We start from the raw sequence: 22,738 nt of genomic DNA, 5'->3' as shown, positions 1-22,738 counted from the left end.
GACAGCTTTGGATCCCTGGTCTTCTCAGGGGCTTACAGGTGCCTGCCTCCTCATCTAGCTGTTTTTTCCATTATAACTGTTTTTAATGTTTTCAATGTTGACCTGGGCATAGTGGTGTCTGCTTGTGATCCTGGGCACTAGGAGACTGACGCAGGGAGAAGTCAGTTCCAATCTAGCTTAGAAGATACAGTAAGATCCTGCCTCAACAACCATAACCAAACAAGCCCCATTCCCATGTTTACTTAAAAAGAAACTCTTCCAAACAGCAGAGACTGTGCAGGGCTTCTGCGTGATACCTTACCCCAGCAGCTCCTCAACTTTCTCAGCATCCTTTCTCTACTGCATGCTCCTTATCTTCAGAAAGTCACGTGACTCAATCCCAGCTCTGCAGCTGTTGGCTGTGGCTTTGGTTTCAGTCCTCTGGACAGGTACAACGATCTAATTAATTATTTGCTTTCCTGATTGCTCTGATGTGGTGATTTCCACACTGGCTTTGTCCCTGGCCTCACTCCAGCTTGTTCACTAAAGTTATCAATGCTCTTTATATGTAAGTAATATCAAACTTCACACTGTACAGTAGTGACAAGTTAATTACATAGTTATTAAGAGATAATGTGGGAGCAGTAACACAAGTTATCATGTAATTACCTTTGTTCTTAAAGGCATTACCGTGCAATTAAAGCAAACCCGATACGATATTTTAGCAAGTGATAGCCTGTCTACATGTGTGTGCACACACATTGCTCTCTGTCATTTCTGGGTCAATTTAGTTTTCCAGTTCTTTATTTTGCTTTTAAAAAAGACACCTGCCCTTTAGAAGCTGGGTGTAGTAGCTAAGTATTACATAATGAGCTCCAGGCTGTCTTTCCTATCCCCATCCATCCATCCATCCATCCATCTATCCATCCATCCATCCTTTATAGTTGTGGTAGTCATGAGTATCCTTGATCACAGAGAACCTCCCAGTTTTGGTGTTAGAATTAACATGCCTTGGGAACTTGTCTTAAAACAAATAAACAAAACAAACAACTAAAACAAACCAAATGAACCAAAAACCAAAGATGCCTGCCATTTAGTGTCAACTTTGGTGCTTTCTTAATCCACCTGCTTAACCTTCTCTTCTCCTGCACCCGTAGACACCAGATCCAAGATGCCACATAGCAGGTGAAGCTGTAACTCAAAGACTCTGTTTTTGTACAGGTTGTATATCAGAATAGGTATTGGGCTTCATACCAAAGAATTCAAAGATAGATAATATAGAGTGTCTTAGATTTTTCTGCTTTGGGAGAAAAAAATGTGTATTTAAAGAAATCAAGAAATGCCTCCTGGAGAAGGTGTCATGAACAGAGCCTTGGTGGGTGCTGTGAGAGATGGACACATATAGAGAAGAAAATAAGGAAGCCTTAGAGCAAAGTCCATGTTGGAGAACCAGAAAAGGTCAGTGGTATTGAGGGCATGGCAAGGGGAGCAACATGGAGAGCATTTGAAGGTCTGTGATATGATGTGGATCTCATACAACTGAGCTTTGATTACAGTATCTCCAATCAGGTAATTTTGGCAGAAGAAGAGAGAAAATGTTACCAGTGAGACTCAGCAGAGTCCCCTGGAACATCCTAGGATGCTTCTCAGAGTGCTATGTTTGGAACAGCGGCTTCTGTATCCTACCACATACCTATTCTGAATTCCAGTTTATAGTTCAATTGTACAAAGTATTTAAGGCCAGAAAGAAGAGCAGCATACATGGAGCTTGCAGCTAAGATGAGGGAAAGAGAGAGGGACAGAATGTCAGAGTTCTAATAGACCATTGTGTCAATCCAACATGGAGCCACTGTCAATAGAACCATAAGAGAGAAACAACTGAACTTCTTCCTACAATTATTATTTTGGGTATAAGAAAATGGAGTGGAGTATAGGACAGACTGAACATGGATCAGTCAGGAAGCGGCAGTCATGGAAACATGCATCATATTATAGAGAGTGCTTGAAAACCATATAGAGGAGAAGGCAAGATGAAGTATGCAAATAGATCTGTTTATAGAGCCTCCCTACTTAGCACCACTACGAGAGGTTAGCTGAGATGTTCTCTGCAGGCCAATCAACTTAAATTACCTATCAGACCAAGCAAGGGCAAAGAACTTATGGTCCATAGAGATCTCGTGACAGTAGTGCTTAAGAACCAGGTGGATAACCCAGTGCTCTTCTAGAATCCAGGATGGATGCCAAGTCGTCCAGAAGGCTGGCTATGAGACTGGAAGCAGATATACAAACAGTCCACTCAATAGCTTTAACTAATGGAGATGTGCTCATGGCAGCCTGATGCTGGGCCAGGTGTGCAGTTACCATCTGGTTCCATCCAGTGAAGACCTCCAGTTTGGGCTCTTGTTTGAGATTCCTCTCGTAACAGGTTAACAGTTCTAACAGACAATCCTCCCTGTGGGTCAGGCACCATGATTTGTAAACATCATTTCATTTGACTTTCAGAAAAACACAAACAAGGTAGATAATCATCTTTATCTCTATAGTTGAGAAAAATGGGGCTTAGTGATGTTAAATTATTTGTCCATAGACTCTTGTTTTTGCCTGTTTGTATTATGATAAATGAATACCTGAGATGAGATTATTGATAAAGAATAGCCATTTTGTTTACTAGAAGAAATAGAGAATCCCAGATCAAGCTCCTACCAGTTGGTTGGGTAAAGGTCTTCTCCTATTTCACATGGAGGAAGGTAGAGGGGAGAAGAGAGAATCACAGCTTTGCTGCAGCCTCTTTAATCCATGCTGATGCTGCTGATGCTGCTGATGCTGCCTTGGAGACTGAACCCAGAACCTTACACATGCTTGGAAGACACTGCAGTACTGAACTACACCTACAGCCCCAACCCTCTTTAATTCTATCAATGATCTATCTATTCAGTCATTAAGGTCTAACCTCTTAATATTATTGTACTGGTGACACTTGAATTATGGAGGGAAAATTTCAAACGTTTTGGGAACGTTTCCCAAAGTGGTTATTGGTGGGGCTGAAAAAAAAATCAAACATTTGTTTAGTTATTGCTTTTTAAAACTATATTAATTCATTTGATTTTTTAAAACATGAATGGGTGTTTTGCCCACATGTATGTATGTCTGTACCACATACATACTTGGTGCCCTTGGAGCCATAAGAGGTCATAGTATCTTCTGAATGTGGGGTTACAGAAAGCTATGAAAACCATGTGGGTGCTGGGGATTGAATCTGGCTTCTCTGGAAGAATGGCAAATGCTCCTAGCCACTGAGCCAACTCTCCAGCCTCTAGCTACTGCTTTAATCTCTAAGTTATAGAGTCTTTATGTCATGAGCTAGCTTCCTTATCTTCCTCAAAATGTCTTGACTTGAAATGGACTGCTGTTATTTTGACAAAGCTGGACAGAAAGAGTAAAGTTCCCTGAAGCTAACACATGCCGGCCTCGCTGCACCTTGCCCCTCTGCATGCTCACAAGGCTCACGGCTTCCTCACAGTGTGCTTATTCCCTAGAAGGCAGACTAAGCTTCTGTGTTACAGGGATTCTGAAGTGCACTTATAAAATGGCATCTTCTTAGTCATAAATCCATGTCTTCTTTTTCCCTCTGTCATCAAACACTTTAACATAGAGGAAGAGATCTAAACATAATTGTCAAAAGCCAATCTCCTTCTCTACCTTCTGACATAAAAAGAGTGTGAGCCCTCGTGGCCACCTTTAATATAACAAAAACTAAAAGCATGCTACTTGACGGCTTAAAGATTTAACTTAGGGCAGTATGTGGAACACTACATGCACAAATAAACACACAGCACCAGTTCAACGAACCCATAACATCTTCTTGCTGCCTTTTGACAGTCTGTTACTCCAGATCTTAGAACTGTTCATTCACTAGATCTAATCTACACAGGTCACTTAGGCAGGAGCAATGCAAGGAGGCATGAGTTTACTGTAAAACACTGAACAAATTAGTGGAGCTGTGGGAAGACAGACACACTGAATGATCAAGCTTATTTTTAATACATTCTCATTTTATGTCCATTGTTCTACATGCACGCTTGTGCCCCCTCCCAACTGTAATGATTTTTTTGCTATTTGCAAGATGGCAGGTGGTGTGTTTATAGAGAAGCCTTTCATGAGGTCTGAAGCTAACGCAGTTCCTTTACTATGGCTCAGCTTTGGTTTGATGTGCATTAACCTTAATCATTAAGATTAGAATGAAAAGGACCCAGAGATGGCTCACAGGGTAAAAGCACTTGCCACTAAAACCTGCTGACCTGAGTTCAACATGGGGACCCCACATAAAAGCGGAAGGAGGGAAATGATTGTACAAGGCTGTCTTATGACCTCTACATGAAGGCTGTGGTACACATGTACACACACACACACACACACACACATGACTTGAAAAAAAAAACAGAATTATCTTAGAATCTATTTTAATGAAAGTATTTAGCTAAGTGTGGTAGTTCCAGATCAGCCTAGGCCATAAAATGAGACCATCTCAACACAATCAAAAATCTCACACAAAAACAACAAAAAAAACAAGTCCCCCCCCAATCCCAAACAAAAAAGAAACATGTTCAAAAATAGAACATGATATGGATGTTTTCATACGCATGGTCAAAACACGTGAGAACCCTCCAGAAGTTGGTGTGTGCATTGTCTTCCTCAGAGCCATGTCTTAATTATATCTGAATGCCTTCCAATTCCTAATGCTGACTTTTCAGGGAAATCACATACAGCTTTCTGTTCTCACATGGACTTTGGCTCTGATGGGCCTAATTACCATACCAAGAAGAGTCAAAGGTACTGGTCACCATTACATTCATGCATTTAACATGTCACAACCTTGGGATGCCGTTCTACCTGAAAATATCGTTCAAAGTTCCAAGTTATTATTATAGAGGAAACTTTTAATAAAAGCTAATTAGCTACAGAACCCCCCGCCCCCCAATGGTTAACTGATTTTTAGGGGTTAAATTTCTGCCACTTATAATTGTCCTCTGATGGCTTTCCTTGGTGTCTCAGAACCATGACAGATGACAATGAAAAACTGCAGTAGAATCCACCCGCCTGACACTGTGCTAAGCATCAGCTTCTCTCTCTCCAAGCAAAATCAATACTCTGTTTGAGTAAACACGTTTACAGCTTTATTAGGATGTCTTGCTTGTTCTGTAACAGCTACTTGAAGCCGTGGTAACAAATCGACTCAACTCAGTTAAACCTAGAGAGCTGGGTAAGAGGCCCATCGATAAGGTTGTTATAAAAATAAACTGCAGGAGATCAGAAAGCTGGAGCAAACAGCCTGGTAAATGTCAATATTTCCCCTTATGGAGGAGGACAGAGCAGGGAGATCATGTGTACTCTTTTTCCTCCCTTAACAATGCTTCTTGTTTCAACTGGATAAAGTGTTGCTACTTTTTGTGCACAGCTTCTCTGAATGACATTTTACTTACTAATTCTCCTGTTAACTTGGAATAGGAAATTGACATAAATATACTTTTTTAAAGTAACATTTCAGTTTGCTTCTTTAAAGAAATATTTCTATCTTAAACTGACTTTATTAAATGACCTTAATCAAGTCATTTGGAATACTTGTGGCAATACGGTCTCACCTTCTTATTAGTAATGAAACTGTCACCATTTACATTTTGCAATTTCAATAGAATGTTCACTTTTGAAATAGTTTCCATGAGACTGATGTTGTGTCCTGAAAATCAGGCCTTGGATGTTCCTGTGCTTCATAATAGCAAACACGCTTGGCTTCAGTGGCAGCATAGATGCACCGTCTGCTGCTCATTAGGAGCGAGCTTGCCGACGACGTCGTGGGTACGGCTTTAGCAAACCAGGACTCAGATCCCCTCATTTCAATGGCTACAGGTTGCTCAAGGAACTAACATCTGGCAGGAAATTCCTACTTCCATTTGGCTAGCTCAGACTACCCAGATGTGAAAAAAATGGTTTCCTTGGCACACTCACATGTGTGTGATCCTTTGCAGTCTAGTCAGTAAAATTTTGTTCTACAACTCAACTACCAACTAGGTATGAATTCATGTAACTTGTCTGTATATTATAAGACAAACTTTTCAGGGAAAAGAAATCAACAAACACTGAGTGTTCAATTAACACAAAAATCTATGGAGTCTGCCAAGGTTCGGTCTGGCATAGCAGGTACTTATACACTGAAAACTGAAGTCTTTAACTGGTGGGTATTAGTGCAAGGGCTGATCTGTACAGGAAGTGGACTGAGAGTAGACATCCTGTTATGATAGCCCAGCATAACACACAGGCTCATCGTGTACACGGAGAGGTAAGGGTATACTATACACATGGTGTTTACATTAGCTATGAAGCTTTAACGTTCAGTGTCTGTACTGGATATCAGTATCTCTGTAAGGCTTATTTCCTCTTCATTGTGACTATAAGTGGACACCTGTTTAGTTCTCTCACCTGTTGTGTGGGATATCTGAAATAAAAACAAACCCCTGGCCCTGGGGATGTAAGAGATTGTCAGAATGAACAGGGCCCAGGGTTGGATCCCCTGTATCCCATAAACCAAGTATGGTGGTGCAGCACCTGTAACCCAAGCACTGGAGAAGTCGAGGCAGGAAGACCAGGAGTCCAAGCTATTTCTTGGCTGCACAGTAGCTCATTATAACACTTTATACAGTGTAGTAGCTTATGCCTGACGATTTCTCCTAGGAAGATGATCCTAAATTCTTAAAAGTAGTAAATGACAATTTTTTAATTTGCCAAGTGATGAGTCAGAAATAAAAGCACATAGTTCTGAACTTTATAAAACGTTAATGTTGGTGGGGCATGCTAGAGCTCACCTTAAACCTCGGTATTTGGGAAGCAGAGGCAACTAGATATTTGTGAGTTTCAGGCAGACAGGATGTATATATAATAAGACTGTCTCAAAAAAAAAAAGTTAACTGCCTAATTAAGTTAAACATAGAGAGCCTGTGTTCATACCCCAGTTGGGGTATTTATACATCTTATATATCTGAAGTGAGAAAAGCTTCTAATATCCTATTTGGGGGATGGGGTTGATTCAGACCTCTGCTGATATCTTTGTGATAACACACACACACACACACATACACACACACACACACACACACACACACACACACACTCATATAGGTTTCTGAAGAGACCAGAAGACGGCATCAGAGTCCTTGGATTTGGAATTACAGGCAATTGTGAGCATCCTGATATGGATGCTGGGACTCAAACTCTAGTTCTCTTTGAAAGCAGGACAAGCTCCTACTGCTACAATACCTATTAGGCCCATATAATTACTAACACACCCAATGAGCAAAAGGTAATCTAACTCCTCCACAGCAGAAGGGACAAGACTTACGCCTGACAGGAGCTGGAGAAGATGATAACGCCTCCCAAATAAAACTGAATACATTCATCTTTATAAACTTATCAATTTGTCCCTATCTATATTGGATAGTGACTGAGTTAAAAACTCTGCTACAAAGCTGGGAGGATGGCTTAGTGGTTAAATTGCTTGCTGTACAAACAAAGCTTCATATTCCAGAAGCCTCTCAAATTCCGGGTGGGCATGCAGCCCACCTGTAACTCCAGCCACATGAGGCAGGGATAAGAGGACCCTGGAGCAATGTGGCTAGCAATACTTGCCTTATCAGCAAGCTCTGGTTTTGGTGGAAGGAAGGAAGGAAAGACAAAACCTCAAACCAACCAAAACAATGACAGCAATAAATCCCCTTCTTTGTGGCCTGGGGATTTGGAAAGCCCTGGGCTTGATCCCTAGCAACATGAACTGGGTGTGCTGGTACAGGTCTGTAATCTTAGCATCTGGGTGGTCAAAGGAAGATCAGGAGCTCAAAGTCATCCTCAGTTACACAGGGAATTCTTGGAGAGCTTGTGCTAAATGAGGCCTTATTTTTAAAAACAGAAAACCAAAACCACCAATCAACCAACCAACCAACCAACCAACCAACCAACCAACCAACCAACCAACCACTCTGTTACATCTGAGGCTGGTAGTAGTCTTTAGGCCAGTGCTCAAGAAACCACTCTGGCAATTTCTCCTCACTAAGAAGGAAGACATGGCATGATCTAGTAATAGGAAGTAGTACAGTGACTTGTAGGTCACATTTTGAGTTTAAATATTGGCTTTGACTGGATACATTACTTATTCTCACCAGACTCTAAGGCTGGAGAAACTGTCCAGCAGAGGTTAGGCCCAGTTTCCAGGTTTATCTAAATAAGTGGATTTTTTGTTTCAGCTCACTAAGTTGTAGCGGTAGACATGCATCAGAAGCTAACTATTACAGATGTGTGGATTAGGTAGATTATGGTAAATTTGACTAGATACATGTGATAGCAGTTGAGGTGTTCATTTTAAGATTCAAAGCAGTTCCAGTCCACTGATACTACAATAACAGATGAACATTATGTCATGTTGTAACTGTAAGACAATGAACTTTAGTCATTTTAATTAGGAAGTTACCTCTGGTCATCTACCACTAAATAAAGCCTACTTATAACACCATCACTTTTCTTGGAATAAACATCTCTTGACTGTCTTCAAATCTAGGAAAACTAAGCCTCATAAAATTTGAGCTTTGGTGTATTTGGTGGTTTGAATGAGAATAGCTCCCATAGGTTCACAGATTTTTGATTTGTTTTGTTGTTTTTTTTGAAACAGGGTTTCTCTGTGTAGCCTTGGCTGTCCTGGAACTGGCTCTGTAGACAAGGTGGGCTTTGAACTCACAGAGATCTGCCTGATTTTGCCTCCTGAGTCCTGGGATTAAAGGCATGTGCCACCACTGCCTGGCAGGCTCATAGCTTTGAATGTTTGCTCATCAGAAAGTGACAATACTTGAGAGGGATTAGGAGGTATGGCCTGGTTGGAGGAAGTGTGTTACTGGGAGTGGGCTTTGGAGTTTTAAAAGCTCAAGACAGACCCAGTGTTTCTGTCTTTGTGCTGCCTGGAGATTTGGAGGTAGAACTCTCGGCTACTTCTACAGCGCCATGTCTGTCTTCATGCCATCGATGCTCCCCATCACGATGATAATGATCTGGGAATTTGTTTAAAATGGTATGAGCCATTATCATACAAGTGTGGCATACACTTTCAGACTCTGTGTTCTATTGCTGTGTAGAGAGACACCATGACCACGGCAACTCTCATAAAGGAAAGCATTTAATTGGGGCTTACTTATAGGTTCAGAGGAAATACTATACTGAATACCCGTCATGTTGCTTTCTAGTTGTCTAAATAGAAAAGCAAAGGAATGTGGTGGCACACAAAAAAAATAACTGTAGAAATTTAAATTTTCCCCTCTTGTGAATTGTTTTTGATAATTCCATACGTGTACATAATGTATTCGGATCATATTTGCCCTCCACCCACTCATATCTCCTTCGCACTCTTGCTGATCCCCTGTCTCTTCCCAACCAGCCTCCCTTGTACATCCATAGTTTCTTGTTCTTTCTCTTAGGTGGGGGGTGGGAGGCCCACAAAGTTTAACTAGGGATGAGTGCATGAGTAAGGGTCAATGTAGATTCAGAGCAGGAACAACTTAGCAGTGGCTACATAATCAAACCAAACCAAACCAAACCAAACCAAAAACCACAAGCCACAAGAACTGTGTGTCATTTCTTTGTATGACACTATAGAGCAGTAACTAAGGACAGAGGACGAGGATGGTGCCACAGTGAAGGTGCTTGGCATCTAAGCCTAGTGACCTGCATACAGTGCCCAGGTTAAGTGACTGGGTCTAGAAATAATAAACAAAACAAATGAAACAAAATTATTTTCTAAATACAAATTAGACAGTGGAATTTTATTAGATGAAAACCATAATAGTTTATATTTATACTATATTTATACTGTGGCCACTAAATGGCCTTAAGAGTCTTTTATATATTAAATAGGCACCCTGTTAGGCAATACATTTTCTCAGTCAAAGCTATGATGAGAATTTTGAGCATCAAAAGTACTCAGAGGTAGCACAGGTTTTTAGCTTTCAAAATACAATGTTCTAAACTATAAATGGCTTTTGACCATTCTTTGTGTCAACCTAAGAGTGCTGGTCCTTGAGAGAGGCCCCTAGTCTTTTATCAGAGAGGTGCCTGAAGATCATCTGTCACGGGTGTATCCCTTTCAGTCTAAAGATGATGTGTAGGTTTGGTCCACACACAGTTCCTGCAAAACATGTGACTAAATCCTATTATATTAACACAGGCTGGCACTGATGCCCAGTGGGAACATGTCGGTTAGCTCCCCTTTCATAATCATTTCTTATGATTTTTCTTCTCAGCTTCATTTACTGGGAAGAGACTTTCACTGGGAACAATGACAGTGCCTGTCACAAAATGTTCTCAATGTTTCCATTTGTTACTATGGCAGTGACAAAGAGGGTTCCAAATGAAAAGGCAGACCTGCTGTGACAAAGCACAGCAGGACAACAAGAAATTTTCTCCTGACCTGGGAAATTAGGAAATCATAGTTAGAGACTATAGACTTTCTCTGTTTCAAAAGGTACAATCCTGACACTGGGGCTTCTAAGGAAGAATGTGAAAGCAGCAGTTTCATCATGAAGAAATAAAAGAGCAAAGGTTACAAAGCATTTAAGATCTCCAAATAGAACAAGGAGGTGTGCTTGTCAAGGCCAGAGGGATCTGACACACACACTAAGCCCCTGAGATGGAACTAGGAGTTTAATTCATGTACAACTGGGGGTACTCGTTTACAAATTACAGATGAGAACCCATGACGTAAGCTTGTATCTTTTAGCTGGCTAAATGGAACACATGGCCACACTGAGTTATCTAATTAGCACAAGGTAGCTAGAGTGATTCTTTAACAAAAACCTTGAAATTTATGAGAAGGAAATGATTGTGCTTCAGAGAGTTAAATCACCATAACACTGTAGACCAGAATAGAGATATGCAAAGTCACACAAGACAGAAATACTCTTAGGCCAGCAAAACTTGAAAGTAACAGGATGAATATATTATCTGTCTAAAGATAGAATATGTCAATCAGAAAGGAGATATGTTAATCAGGCAATGAGGCAAAGAAAAAGAATATACTTAGTAATGTAAAAGTTGCCACTGTCTCTCCATTTATGTCAGAGATAGGAGCTTAGCAGCTGGTTATTTCTAATCCCAGGAGGAAGGCTCTTGCTGATAGGGAGATGGGAACCTGGGGTTTCAGCCAATGGGTTTATTTATTTATTTTCAAGATGTAAAACCATTTCTGTTTTAAGACAGATTTGTCAGGTAGCTTATTTTGGTGCAATTAAACAGCTGCTTCATACCGCTCCTATTTGGACTTCATAATTATCAAGTCGGTTTATGATCTGGCTTTGCCTATCTCCTGCTGCAACTGACTACTGTAAGAAGCTCTGGGCTCAGACTCACCATGCAGCCCTTCCATTCTACACTTTCTGTTTCTTTCCTTTGGTTCAACAAACTTACCTGGAGCCCTCAGCATTCACCCTATGAGATAACAAAAGGCCCTCTTCAGTAGATGAAGTCATTTCATTCAGATTCTCTTCAGCAAACCAGTCCTTGTTAGAAAGGCTGGCCTGTGGCTCTCAGCTTTAATGATATCTCTCTCTCTCTCTCTCTCTCTCTCTCTCTCTCTCTCTCTCTCTCTCATGCTGTTTCCAGAAGTGTACAGTGAACTGACTGCATTATCAGAGCGTTGACTCCAACTACAGGCCACAGAGGGTTGGAACCTGAGCAATCACCAGGCTATGGGCATGTTCCCTACCTTCTCTCTGCCTTACTTTCCTTATTACTAAAACAGGCTAAATAAAAATAGCCAGTCTTGGAGGACTGCAAGTTTGAAGCCAGATTGAGCTGCACAGTGAGTTCAAGCCTAGTCTGAGTTACAGATCAAGACCATTTCAAAAAACACAAAGGTCTGGGGGCTAGTGAGATGGACCAGTGGGTAAAAGGGGTTGGTGCCAAACCCAATAACATGAGTTTGCCTGGAGCCCACACAGTGGAAATAGACCCCAGCTCCTGTCAGCTGCCCTCTGATTTCCACAGTGTGCCATGATGCACTGTTGCCCATACACAAACATACAAACAGAAACTAAGGGAATGTAAAAAACAAAACAAAACTAAGGTCTCCCGATGTAGCTCAGCTGTAGAGTGCTATTTAGTTTTCATAAGGCCCTTCACAAAACACTACAACCACTACCCTCCACCCTCCAGTTAGTTAAGGTAGAATATAAAGGTTATCTACTATTACTATTATAGAATGCGCTGGTTATGCCAACATACATATTCCACTGATAGTTGACATTGGGTTGTTATTTTATGACCTTGTGTTTCAACATATGATTGTCTTGGGAACTCATCAGAATAGTTTTTTTTTTTTTTTTTTTTTTTTTTTTTATAAAAAATTTTTTAAAAACCTGCTTTTACCGTCTGCCTGGGGGCCCCCCCCCCCCCCCCCCCCCCCCCCCCCCCCCAACGGGTTGGTGTTCTGGGCATGCATAGTCACCATTTTATATGGTGTTAAGGATCAAACCAAGGGGCTTCATGCATGCAAGGTGAGTGCTCTACCAACTGGGCTATATCCCAAGCCCCAGAGTAGGTTTATAGTATGAAAAAAACAGTTACTAATTCAGGGATTACCAATGACATACAGTTAACTTCAGCCTTCCTTCTAGTCCTCCTGCACTTTATTTTATTTGGATGGATGTGCACTGTGAAGATGTGTGAAGACATGCTTGGAGGTGAGAGGAAGTCAGATCCCCTAGAGTTGGGAGTTCCAGATCAGGGATTGAGCAGAGCAACATGGGCACTGGGAACTGAACTCAGATGCTCTGGAGGAGCTGCAAGTAGAATTCATTGTTTGGCCATCTCTTCAACCCCTTACCTTGGTTTCTTTCATATAGGACTTTACTATGTAGCCTAGGTTGGCCCTGGACTTGCAAAACTCCTGCCTCAGCGTTCTGAGTGCTCAGCGTTCTGAGTGCTGAGCTTACAGGTGTGTGGCTCTGTGCCCACCTTACTTTCTCTGCTTTTATTTTAGCACTGCGTTGTGAAAGCCAGCGCTAGGAGCCAGAAATAAGGTGAGAATGCCATCCTTGCTCCCAGGGGTGAGCAGAATGTAGCCTCCGGGGTGAACTGGGTAGGGTATCTCTTTTCTTTTCAGCTGGAGAGCTACAGAACAGTTATTATTACTATTATTATTTTACAGTTTTAGAGTGTTGTTACTCTTTTTTTTTAATGTATAGCTGGTATATAATTTATAAAACTTAACCTATCCACTCTCTGGCCTATCATTAAAGAGTCTCTGTGTGAAGGCTCAGTTGGTATACTGCTTGCCCGGCTTGCACAGAGCTCTGTGCTTGACTCCAGGCAACCCATAAAGCAGGCATGGTGGCATAAGCCTGTAATCTCAGTACTCAGGAGGGAGAGACAGGGGCTCAGTACTTCAAACTACATAATGAGTTCAAGGCCTGAATGGATACTTGATAAGGCCTCAAAATAAGACAAAAGAAACAAGCCAGAGCCCTAAAGACCTCTCTCCTTTATATTTACCTGACAAGAGCCCCAGAATAAATACGACCAAGGCTATGAAAAGAGGCCTAAGGTCTACTGAGGCAGCCCAGTGAGTAAAGGTGCTTGCATCTAAGCCTGAGGATTTGAGTTTGACAGAACCGGGTTCCGATGACTATTCTTCTGATTTCTACACACAGTCTGTGGTACAAGTATGCCCATTTCCTATGAGAAACGTTTAGAACAACAGCAACAATGCCAGGCTTTGCATCTTCTAACAGAGGTGCTGACCTTTCTGGTATAGGTAATACATCACACTCACTACAGTCTGAACAGCTGGTTCTAGCTTGGTTCCTAAGAACAGCTCCTTCCCCTCACAGTCTCTCCATTCTCACCAGTATTGGTAGCCCTGCAGGCAGCAAACTATCTGTAGTGTAATCTGTTGGTGCAGGGCTAGCTGTAGTAATTAGGTCACCCTGGTACTCGTGATAGCTTCATTATACTTCCTACTAAATGTCAGATAAATGGAACACATATTGCTCTGAAGAGTTAAACTACTTGAATAATCTGCTCATAGGATACAAATATACAGGCTTCTGGACTAAGATTCCTGGTTTAACTAATTTCCAATCAGAAAATCACTACTGTTTCCATAATGCATTATGCAGTATGGCTTATTTCTGAATAAAATATTTTTAGCTTACAAAGATTTACAGCTCTGAAGAGGATGGAACAGGAAAATTAGCTCTAGATTACTCTAATATCATCACTGATGAGGCCTTTCTGTGTAAGGACACCAAAACCAAGCATGGAATGGATACTGTCTATTGTACAGGCTTTTCTAAAGAATACAGAGCCAGTGAGATGGGGCTTCCTGCCACACCTGAGAATCCTAGCTAAATCATTGCCACCTGAACTTGGAAAACAGAACTGACTTCCAAACGTTGTTCTCTGACCTTCACATGCAAACAGTGGCATGCGTGTTTGTGTGAGTACAAGTACACACATAATAAATAAATAAACAAATGTAATAAGAAAGAACAAAAAACTCACTCGAAAAAAGAAAAAGGAAATGAGGTGTGTGTGTGTGTCCCTGTTTTATGCCCTTGAGCCTGGGTCTAATAAATTCAGAGAAAAAAAGTGAAACAATTTTGTTGGTGAAAAGATGCCTAAAATGAAATAATACTTTCAAAGAAATAATACATTACAATCATTGTACACATGAAAGCTTCCCGTGAGTCATGTTGCCCTTCAGGAGAAGGTGGTCATAGTCATCCCCACTGGGGCTTAAAACTTCTTAGCTTGTCTTGTTTAAAGCTTTCTGGAGACATAGCCTGGTTTAACTATACTTAATTTAGACTTTAAAACCTAATTGTCCTGATATCATTTTTGAATATCCACTCCCCAGGTCATTTTATCCTAATCACATTTGCTCCCTTCTTACTGAATTAAGCCAGCATTAGTGAAGATCTTACCCCTCTCTAAGCATCACGTCTGTCCACTGTCAGGCACAGACACTGACACTTAGGCTTGAATCGACTCTCTACTGTACTTGCTGAGGCTTGTTTATGCACTATTCTGACACAATTACTTTTGTAAAAATGACAGAGGCAGAACATAGCAGCAAATGATCTTTGCCAAACGTATATCATTCCTGTAGTAAAATCTCAGTTACAATGACAGGAGCAGGAGGAGAGAGCACTGGGGGTTAATTACGTTAAAAAGAAAAATAAAAAAGAAACGAAAGGTTGTTAAATTAGAAAGTCTTGGCTACTGGGTGGAGCCCAGGGCTGAAATGTGTGACTTAGAAGCAAACATGAAGTAAGTGAGTCTGTACCTCCAACAAATGCGTCTCCAGCTCCATTGGTGTCAATGATCTCTTCCTGGTTTTGATCCAAGACAGGAAAAGCAGTGACATCATTTTCTGTAATGAAAGCAAAGAAAGGCAGACTAACTTCTCTTTGTAATGCTTAATTCTTAAGACCACCCAGCAAAATATGACACTTCTTGTTTACCTGTTGCTTACCTGTTGCTTGGAGGAATCAGCCCTGTATTCTGTACCAGAGGGGTTGGGAACCACGGTGCAAAGCCACACTTCTAATTTTCAACATTAAGATGGTGTGTGTGTGTGTGTGTGTGTGTGTCTTATGAGAACTATACCCAGGTAGTTCATGTTTCTGGGGAGTGACTATAAATGTAAATAATAATGTTGAGTGTCTTTCTACAGAAAAACCACAATGGCAAAATAGAAATTTTACTATTATTCTGCGACAACACTTAAGGTCCATGTCAAGGATTATTGACTTTAGTTGGTTTATTATAGATAAGCTGATCTGGTTCCCCTTGGCCAACTGCCCATCCACCAACAAAGGGTACAGCTACCACAGAACGCAGGGCAGAGCAGCAGGGGCAGTGTGGTCTATCTGGAGCAGGGTTTGCCTTTCTCCCTACAGAGTAATCTCGGACAATACTCCAAGCGTGGCACATGACAGTTCTGGATACTTAGATGAAATCTGGCCCAGGAGACATGTGCGAATGATTGCACAGCATTTTCTGATTGGGAGCTGGACCTCTGAAGTGACAAATTTGCATCCTATAGAGACAGATTTGGCTAATGACTTACAAACTTCAATCTTACCTCAGAGCAAAGAGGAAGTAGAAGATCTTAGGAACCTTAAGGCAGATCTTACCAAGTAAAAGTCTGAAGAACTGAGGTGCGTGCATGTGTGCAGCATATGACTGCAATCCCAGCACTCGGAGGGGGGAGGGGAGAGGCAGAAGTTAGTATTAGGAATTTGGGGCCAGCCTTTCCTATAATGGGACTGTTTCTAGAAACACACATACACACACAGGAGTCGGGGGGAGAAGAAACTTTAGTTTTACTAGGACAGGGCTGTGCTGTATACCCCAGGTTTGTCCATTTTCTGTAGCCTGGCCAATGACAAGGGGTACTTGTTTGTTTCTGGGTATCTCTTCCTCTAGGGTCTGGGATTATAGGTGTTCATTACTATTCCGAGCTCTAAGAGATACTCAGCAACAGACACAGACATGTTAAAGAAAAAAAAAATGATCCTACAGTGCTGTGTGGTAATCCTTACCAGTAATCATAGCACTGCAGTGATTAAAGGCAGGAGGATCTTGGGTTAGAGGCTGGCCTAGGCTACAAAGTGAGACTTTTATCTCATAAAACCAAACAAAAACCAACAAAATCAATCTTCTCAACATCGCTGGTATTCAGGAAGACAAATGGTCTACTTAGCAAGCCAGTGAGCACATTGTCAAGCAGGACTAGCCTGTGGCCTCGTGTGCGTCATATTTCATATGTCTCACGGCAGCTAGGATGGTGGCCTAGAAGATTTGCAGATGACAAAGTTGAATGGCAGTGTCAAAAGGTTGGATAACCCTGGATGTTAAAAACCCAGAATCATCTATTCAATTCTAACTAGCAATGGTTAGATGACTCATGAGTGTAATCTCAGCACTTTGAATGCTGAATCAGGAGGATGACAGAGACCAGCCTGGGTTGTGCAGAGAGTTTAAGACCAGCCTGGGGTACACAATAAAACCTTGTTTCAAAAGACAAAAATTTTGAAGCAATTAAACTTTCCACACTTTTTGACTCTAGAGCCTAGATGGAAGTAAACAGGATTGTAATTAATTGGATGTTATGGTACAAATCTAAAGGATTAGTGTTTCTAAGGAACATGCAGTACATATGCTTATACAAGCAGAAAAAAAAAAGAGATGCAGGCAGACTTTATTAGAAAGAACTGAGAATGAGCTGCAGTCTGATTTAGGGAAAGGTCTACACCAAAAATATTTATAGAGAAATCTAGTTTTATTACTTTCAAGTATAAGTCACACTATATAGGGAATGAACTACTCTAAACCTAGAACAAATGGGTCCAAAGAGAATGAGTGAAGTTAACGAGTTACTGTTAACAATGGGGTTACATTATATAATAATTGGACGTGTCCATAAAATACCTTGGGTAACAATTAATTGTAGAATTGGGGGCTAGGGAGAAGGCTCAGTTGGTAAAGTGCTTCTATGGCAAATATGAGGTCTGTATTTGATCTCAGAAACCCATTAAAAGCCAGCACTCCTACTGGGAAATGGAAGGTAGAAGCTTAAGGGCCGGGAGCAAAAATAAGAGTCACACTGTCTGACTTCTCCATGTGTACCTGTGCATGAGCACGCATGCACACACGAACAACCACACACTCATACCTGAGAGACAGACAAAATCCACAAAAACGAAAAAACAATACAAAGCTGGGTGTGGTGGAGCATGCCTTGAATCTCAGCATTTGGGAGGCAGAGACAGGAGAATGTCTTTGAGTTCCAGCTCAAACAAAGCTATGTGGTAAGATCCAGCCTCAAACCCTCTCTATGCAAACAAACAAACAAACAAACAAACAAACCCCCACAAAAACAAAGTAGGGAAGGGGAGAAGAGATTAGAGGCCCCACCCTCTCTCTGAAGAGCTACTGGTATTACTAGTTACTGTGGGATAGTTGCTGATATGTTACCCATACTCTAGTGAATAACTCTATACTTATACAAACAATCCTAATTAAATTTAGCCAGAAATAAAACAAAACAAAAATGCACAATAAACAAAAAAGCATATATGTACGTATGCATGTGTGCCTGTATGTATGTATGTATGTATGTATGTATGTATGTATGTATGTATGTATGAGTGAGACAGAATCTCTCTGGGTAGCCCTTGTTGACCTGGAACTCATTATACAGTCCTGGCTGGTCTTGAACTCAGTGATCCTCCTGCCTCTGCTTCCTAAATCCTGAGATTAAAGGTGTGCAGCAAAGTAGAAGGTAAGAAATACTTTTGGATATTTTAACATAGGCTGGCACCAGGCTGAAATAAAGTTACTTTTAAGTGGTCAAGACCAAAATAAATATCTGACATACACACAAAAAATAGACAGTTCCTAAAGAATACAGCCTAAGGGGGACTCCTAGGCTCTATAAGTATACACATGTACACACACACACACACACACACACACACACACACACACACAGATGGTTCCTGAAGAATACAGCCTAAGGTGGCCTCCTGGGCTCCATATGCATAAACATGTACATACATATACATATATGCATATACGCACACACACTCTTCCCAAAGAGTAGGCCAACAAGATGTTTCAGATGGTGAAGGAGCTAGCTGCCAAGCCTGGTGACTTGAATCTCCTGTGCCTTGCAGGATGGAAGAAGGCTGACTTATGCAAGTTGCTCTCTGACTTGCAAACATGAGCCATGCTCTATGTTCTGATCAAATACTTATACTTAAGAGCATACAAGGCCAAGCATGGTGGAACATGCTTTTGATCACAGCACTTGGGAGGCAGAGTTAGGTGGATATCTATGTGTTCAAAGCTAGACTAGTGTACGCAGCTAACCAGGCACAGTTACAGTGAAACTGTCGCAAGCAAGCAAGCAAGCAAGCAAGCAAGCAAGCAAGCAAGCAGGCAGGCAGAGATTATAAGGACTGGGTCGAGAGGGTAAGTAGTGTGTGATATGAGGCTGGAAAGTTGGGATGACTGCAAATGTTCATAGAGTGTCTCTTTTTGAGATACTAAAAATGTTCACACCTGGTTAAAGTAACAATTATGCAACTGTCAATGTAAGAGCAACTCTTGGAATGTATACTTGAAATAAGTGAGTTGTGGGGTATGACTTATCACATTGAGGGTATTATAGAAGATATAAAAATATCAGGCTGCTCTGTGCACAAGACGCTCTTCCTGAACTGCTCAACAGAATGTCCTTGTGCTTTGCTGTTGTCCCACAGTCCACTGTATGGACATGCTCTCATTTACTTCCCAGACCACCGCTGATGGACGTGAAGGCTACTTTCAATCTTCCTTATCACACACAGTGCTATAAAGCTTTCAAGCTTTTATCTTTTATACCATTTGAATCTAATTATTATATTTAATAGCCAAATCAGCGATATCATTCCTACTTGACCCAGGGAACCGGCACAAATAAACCATGTTGTTAGACTAATAGCATGAAATGCGCCTTAACGGATAGGGAAGAAATGAGAACACAGGAAATGTTTCTTCTCACTAGGACACACGCATCAGGATATGAGCAAAGACACCCTGCTCAGACTGCCCTAATAAACAGGCTAATGAAACAGATGACAAACTCTCCTAATAATAGAGATTTATAGAACAATCCTAATTAACAAGGACTTTAGGGAATGAGGAGCTCTGAGTTAATTTAATTTTCTGGTTAACTAAAGAAAAAGCAGAAAGTCTTTTTAGTTGGAAAATTTTCTAAATGTATTAACATAATATATTAATATACCATGACATCCCTGCTTTAATTAATTTATGGAACTCAATGAATTTTTTTCTGAGAATAGAGAATCTTACAGCACATCTGAATATCATTATCTTGAGCATTAATTTTTACTATAGTTCTCAAGGTATGTCTTTCTTTTTTTTTTTTTTTTGGTTTTTCGAGACAGGGTTTCTCTGTATAGCCCGGGCTGTCCTGGAACTCACTCTGTAGACCAGGCTGGCCTCGAACTCAGAAATCCGCCTGCCTCTGCCTCCCGAGTGCTGGGATTAAAGGCGTGCGCCACCACCGCCCGGCAAGGTATGTCTTTCATGAGAAGCACACTCAGTGGAATGGTGGGAATGTTTGCATTAAAATCTAAAACCAACCATGGTTTAGGTTTGGTTAGGATTCAGCTTCTTTATTTAATACATGATTATTTAAACCTTGTCTCATGTTAGGGACTGACTGTATTAGAGACTGAACACAGCCATGTCAATGGTGCAGACAAAACTCTGGCTTTTATGGGGCCTATGTTCCAGAAGCTATTCAAGGAACAAAGGAATGAACAGACTGAGTTATCAGTAGATGATGCAGAGAAAGTGAAACAGTACCCCAGGACCAGCAGAACAGAGAGCTAGTTTAGGACATGATGCTTGAGTCTAGCTGAGGAGATGATATCTGAGTGACAAGGAGGAGCAAGCCATGTGACAATCCCATGCTAAAACATGTAAGTGTGGGGGCTGCGGGCCAGAAACAAGCTTGATAGGCTAGCCGTGTTAAATGTAAAGTATATCTGGAGTACAGACTGCAAATGTCTGCTTCTATTGTTGCTTTTTTGGTTTGTTTTTGAAGCTCAAAGACAATTTTACTAGAATTTGAAAAACCCCATGTCAGACAACCTGTAGGACTTAAATCTGCCTGGAGAACAGAGAAGGGAGGAAGAATGATGCCAGCTGACGCTGGCGTGGGGTCAGGCGCATGGTTAACAAGCAGCCCATGGCAAGTAGAAAACACCCAAGTCTCAAACTCTGGGAATGCCAGCTAGGTGTGGTGGTGCACACTTTTAATCCCAGCACTTGGCAGGTAGAGGCAGGAGGATCTCTGAGTTCAAGGCCAGCCTGGTTTACAGAATGAGTTTCAGGACAGCTACAACTACACAGAAAATCTTAGGGAAACTCAAACTGTTAGGGAAATTATGTTTGGAATAATAAATTAAAGTTTTTCTTAATACTGAAGGTGGGCAGACTTATGACATGTACATGACTATGGACAGAAGCCACTGCCTTTCCCCCCTCTTGAGCCAGGCTCTTGCTATGTAGCCTAGGCTGCCTTAAACTTGCAGGGATTAGCTACCATCCCCAGCTTAAAACTGTACAAGTTTGAAAGAAGACACTTATTTTCTATAGTCACTATATATTTATTATTATATATATTTATATATGTACATACACACACACACACACACAAACAAAACATATTTGTTTTATGAAACACTGTTCTAAAGGGAAAAAATCTAATATATAATTTTATAAGGTAGGAGCTACTTTCTTCAGGCAACAAATACTGAACAACAGCTACAAGCTCTTTACACTCTGCTAAGGTCTTTGGAGGTGAAGAGACACAGGAGAAATACTCAAATACACTCTGTCTTTTCAGAGTGCTTAAAAGCATGTAGGAAGACCTGGCCTGTGTAGAATCTCTGAACTATCAGATGGCTTAACTGGTGTTGTCTGTTCCAAGCTGCACACCGAAGTCTAACATTGGTGCCAAAACCCGGGATACGAAGACTTCAGGAACCTCGAGACCCATTCGGCCACTGGCAGCTGAAGCCGGCTGCTGTGAGGTTGCTGTGACCGTACAAGACTGACGCCATGTGGCCTGCCGCAACCCCACTGCCGCAGCTGCCACCACTACACCACGCGGACTTCATCTGCTACTACTTGCCATCACCGACCATGTGAATTCCCACCGCTGCTGCAGACCAACCCCATCCGCTGCTGAGAGGCTCACAAAACTTCCACCACACGAGCTGTGCCGCTGGGGCCCCCATGTGGTGCTCTGCCACATGGGCTAGGCAGCCAGACAGGTCTACACAGACCTCACGGTTCCACCTTTCCTGATACCAGACTGCACAAGCCCACAAACACACTGGCGTATTAATTGGTAAAGAGTTTCTGATTGGTGGGAGGAACCCTGGATGCCCAGTTAGGGTCTGGTCAACCTTCCCTGGGCTAACGGGTTGGCTTTTCATTGCCCCAGTCCATATGACTGGCCTCTAGCTGAACTACGAACTAGGACATTGGCCATTGGGTGATTTCCCTCTCAGAAATAGCTCCCAGCTCCTCCCCAGCTCTCGAAGCTCCGCCGGAAATCCTGGTACCAAGTGAGCTATTTTCTCCAGGACTAGCTCCACAGAGGCCCCTAGATATTCTCGTGACAACCTGATTATCTAGCCTGAGCCTGATTTTTTCGTTGCCAGATTTTGTTTCGGGATGCCGACTGATAGCTTGGTAACAGCTGTCACCCAATGGGTACCACATTGTCTTCGACTGTACCCACAGACACCCCACTAGGTTGTCTATTGAAAAATCTCAAATCTCTAAAATTAACACCTGATTTGAGGCCTTCCAAATTGATACACCTCTGCAATAAGGTCTGGATTTGATACCCACTAGGTAATGGACTAAAGTAGCCACGTAATGGCACACTAGACTCAACTATTTTAAGAGGTCTTAACACATACTGCCAGAAGTCTGGTAAATGGAAACAAATCCCCTATGCTTGAGCATTTATCTATCTTTGTTATACTCTTTCCATGTGTTCTGCCTGTCCCCCCCACCCCCACCATCTGCTCACCCCACTACTTTGCCACCTCCGTTCTCTCTTGTGGAACTTTGCTGACCA

At 41.6% G+C, this 22,738-nt stretch overlaps 1 protein-coding gene across 2 annotated transcripts in view; it reads right to left on the bottom strand.

Moving 5' to 3' along the window:
• The window catches only part of Adk (adenosine kinase), a 407,949-nt gene that overhangs the window by 8,219 nt on the left and 376,992 nt on the right, over nt 1-22,738 (bottom strand). For both annotated transcript variants that reach the window (XM_028758526.1, XM_028758527.1), the window contains exon 10: nt 15,350-15,436. In XM_028758526.1, the coding sequence (XP_028614359.1) occupies nt 15,350-15,436 (87 nt within the window). The remainder of the gene's footprint in view (nt 1-15,349; nt 15,437-22,738) is intronic.

This window comes from Grammomys surdaster, unplaced genomic scaffold (assembly GCF_004785775.1).
Source record: "Grammomys surdaster isolate TR1022 unplaced genomic scaffold, NIH_TR_1.0 126198, whole genome shotgun sequence".
NCBI lineage: Eukaryota > Metazoa > Chordata > Mammalia > Rodentia > Muridae > Grammomys > Grammomys surdaster.
Note: the sequence above shows the minus strand (reverse complement) of the source record. Positions and strands in the feature narration are given on the sequence as shown.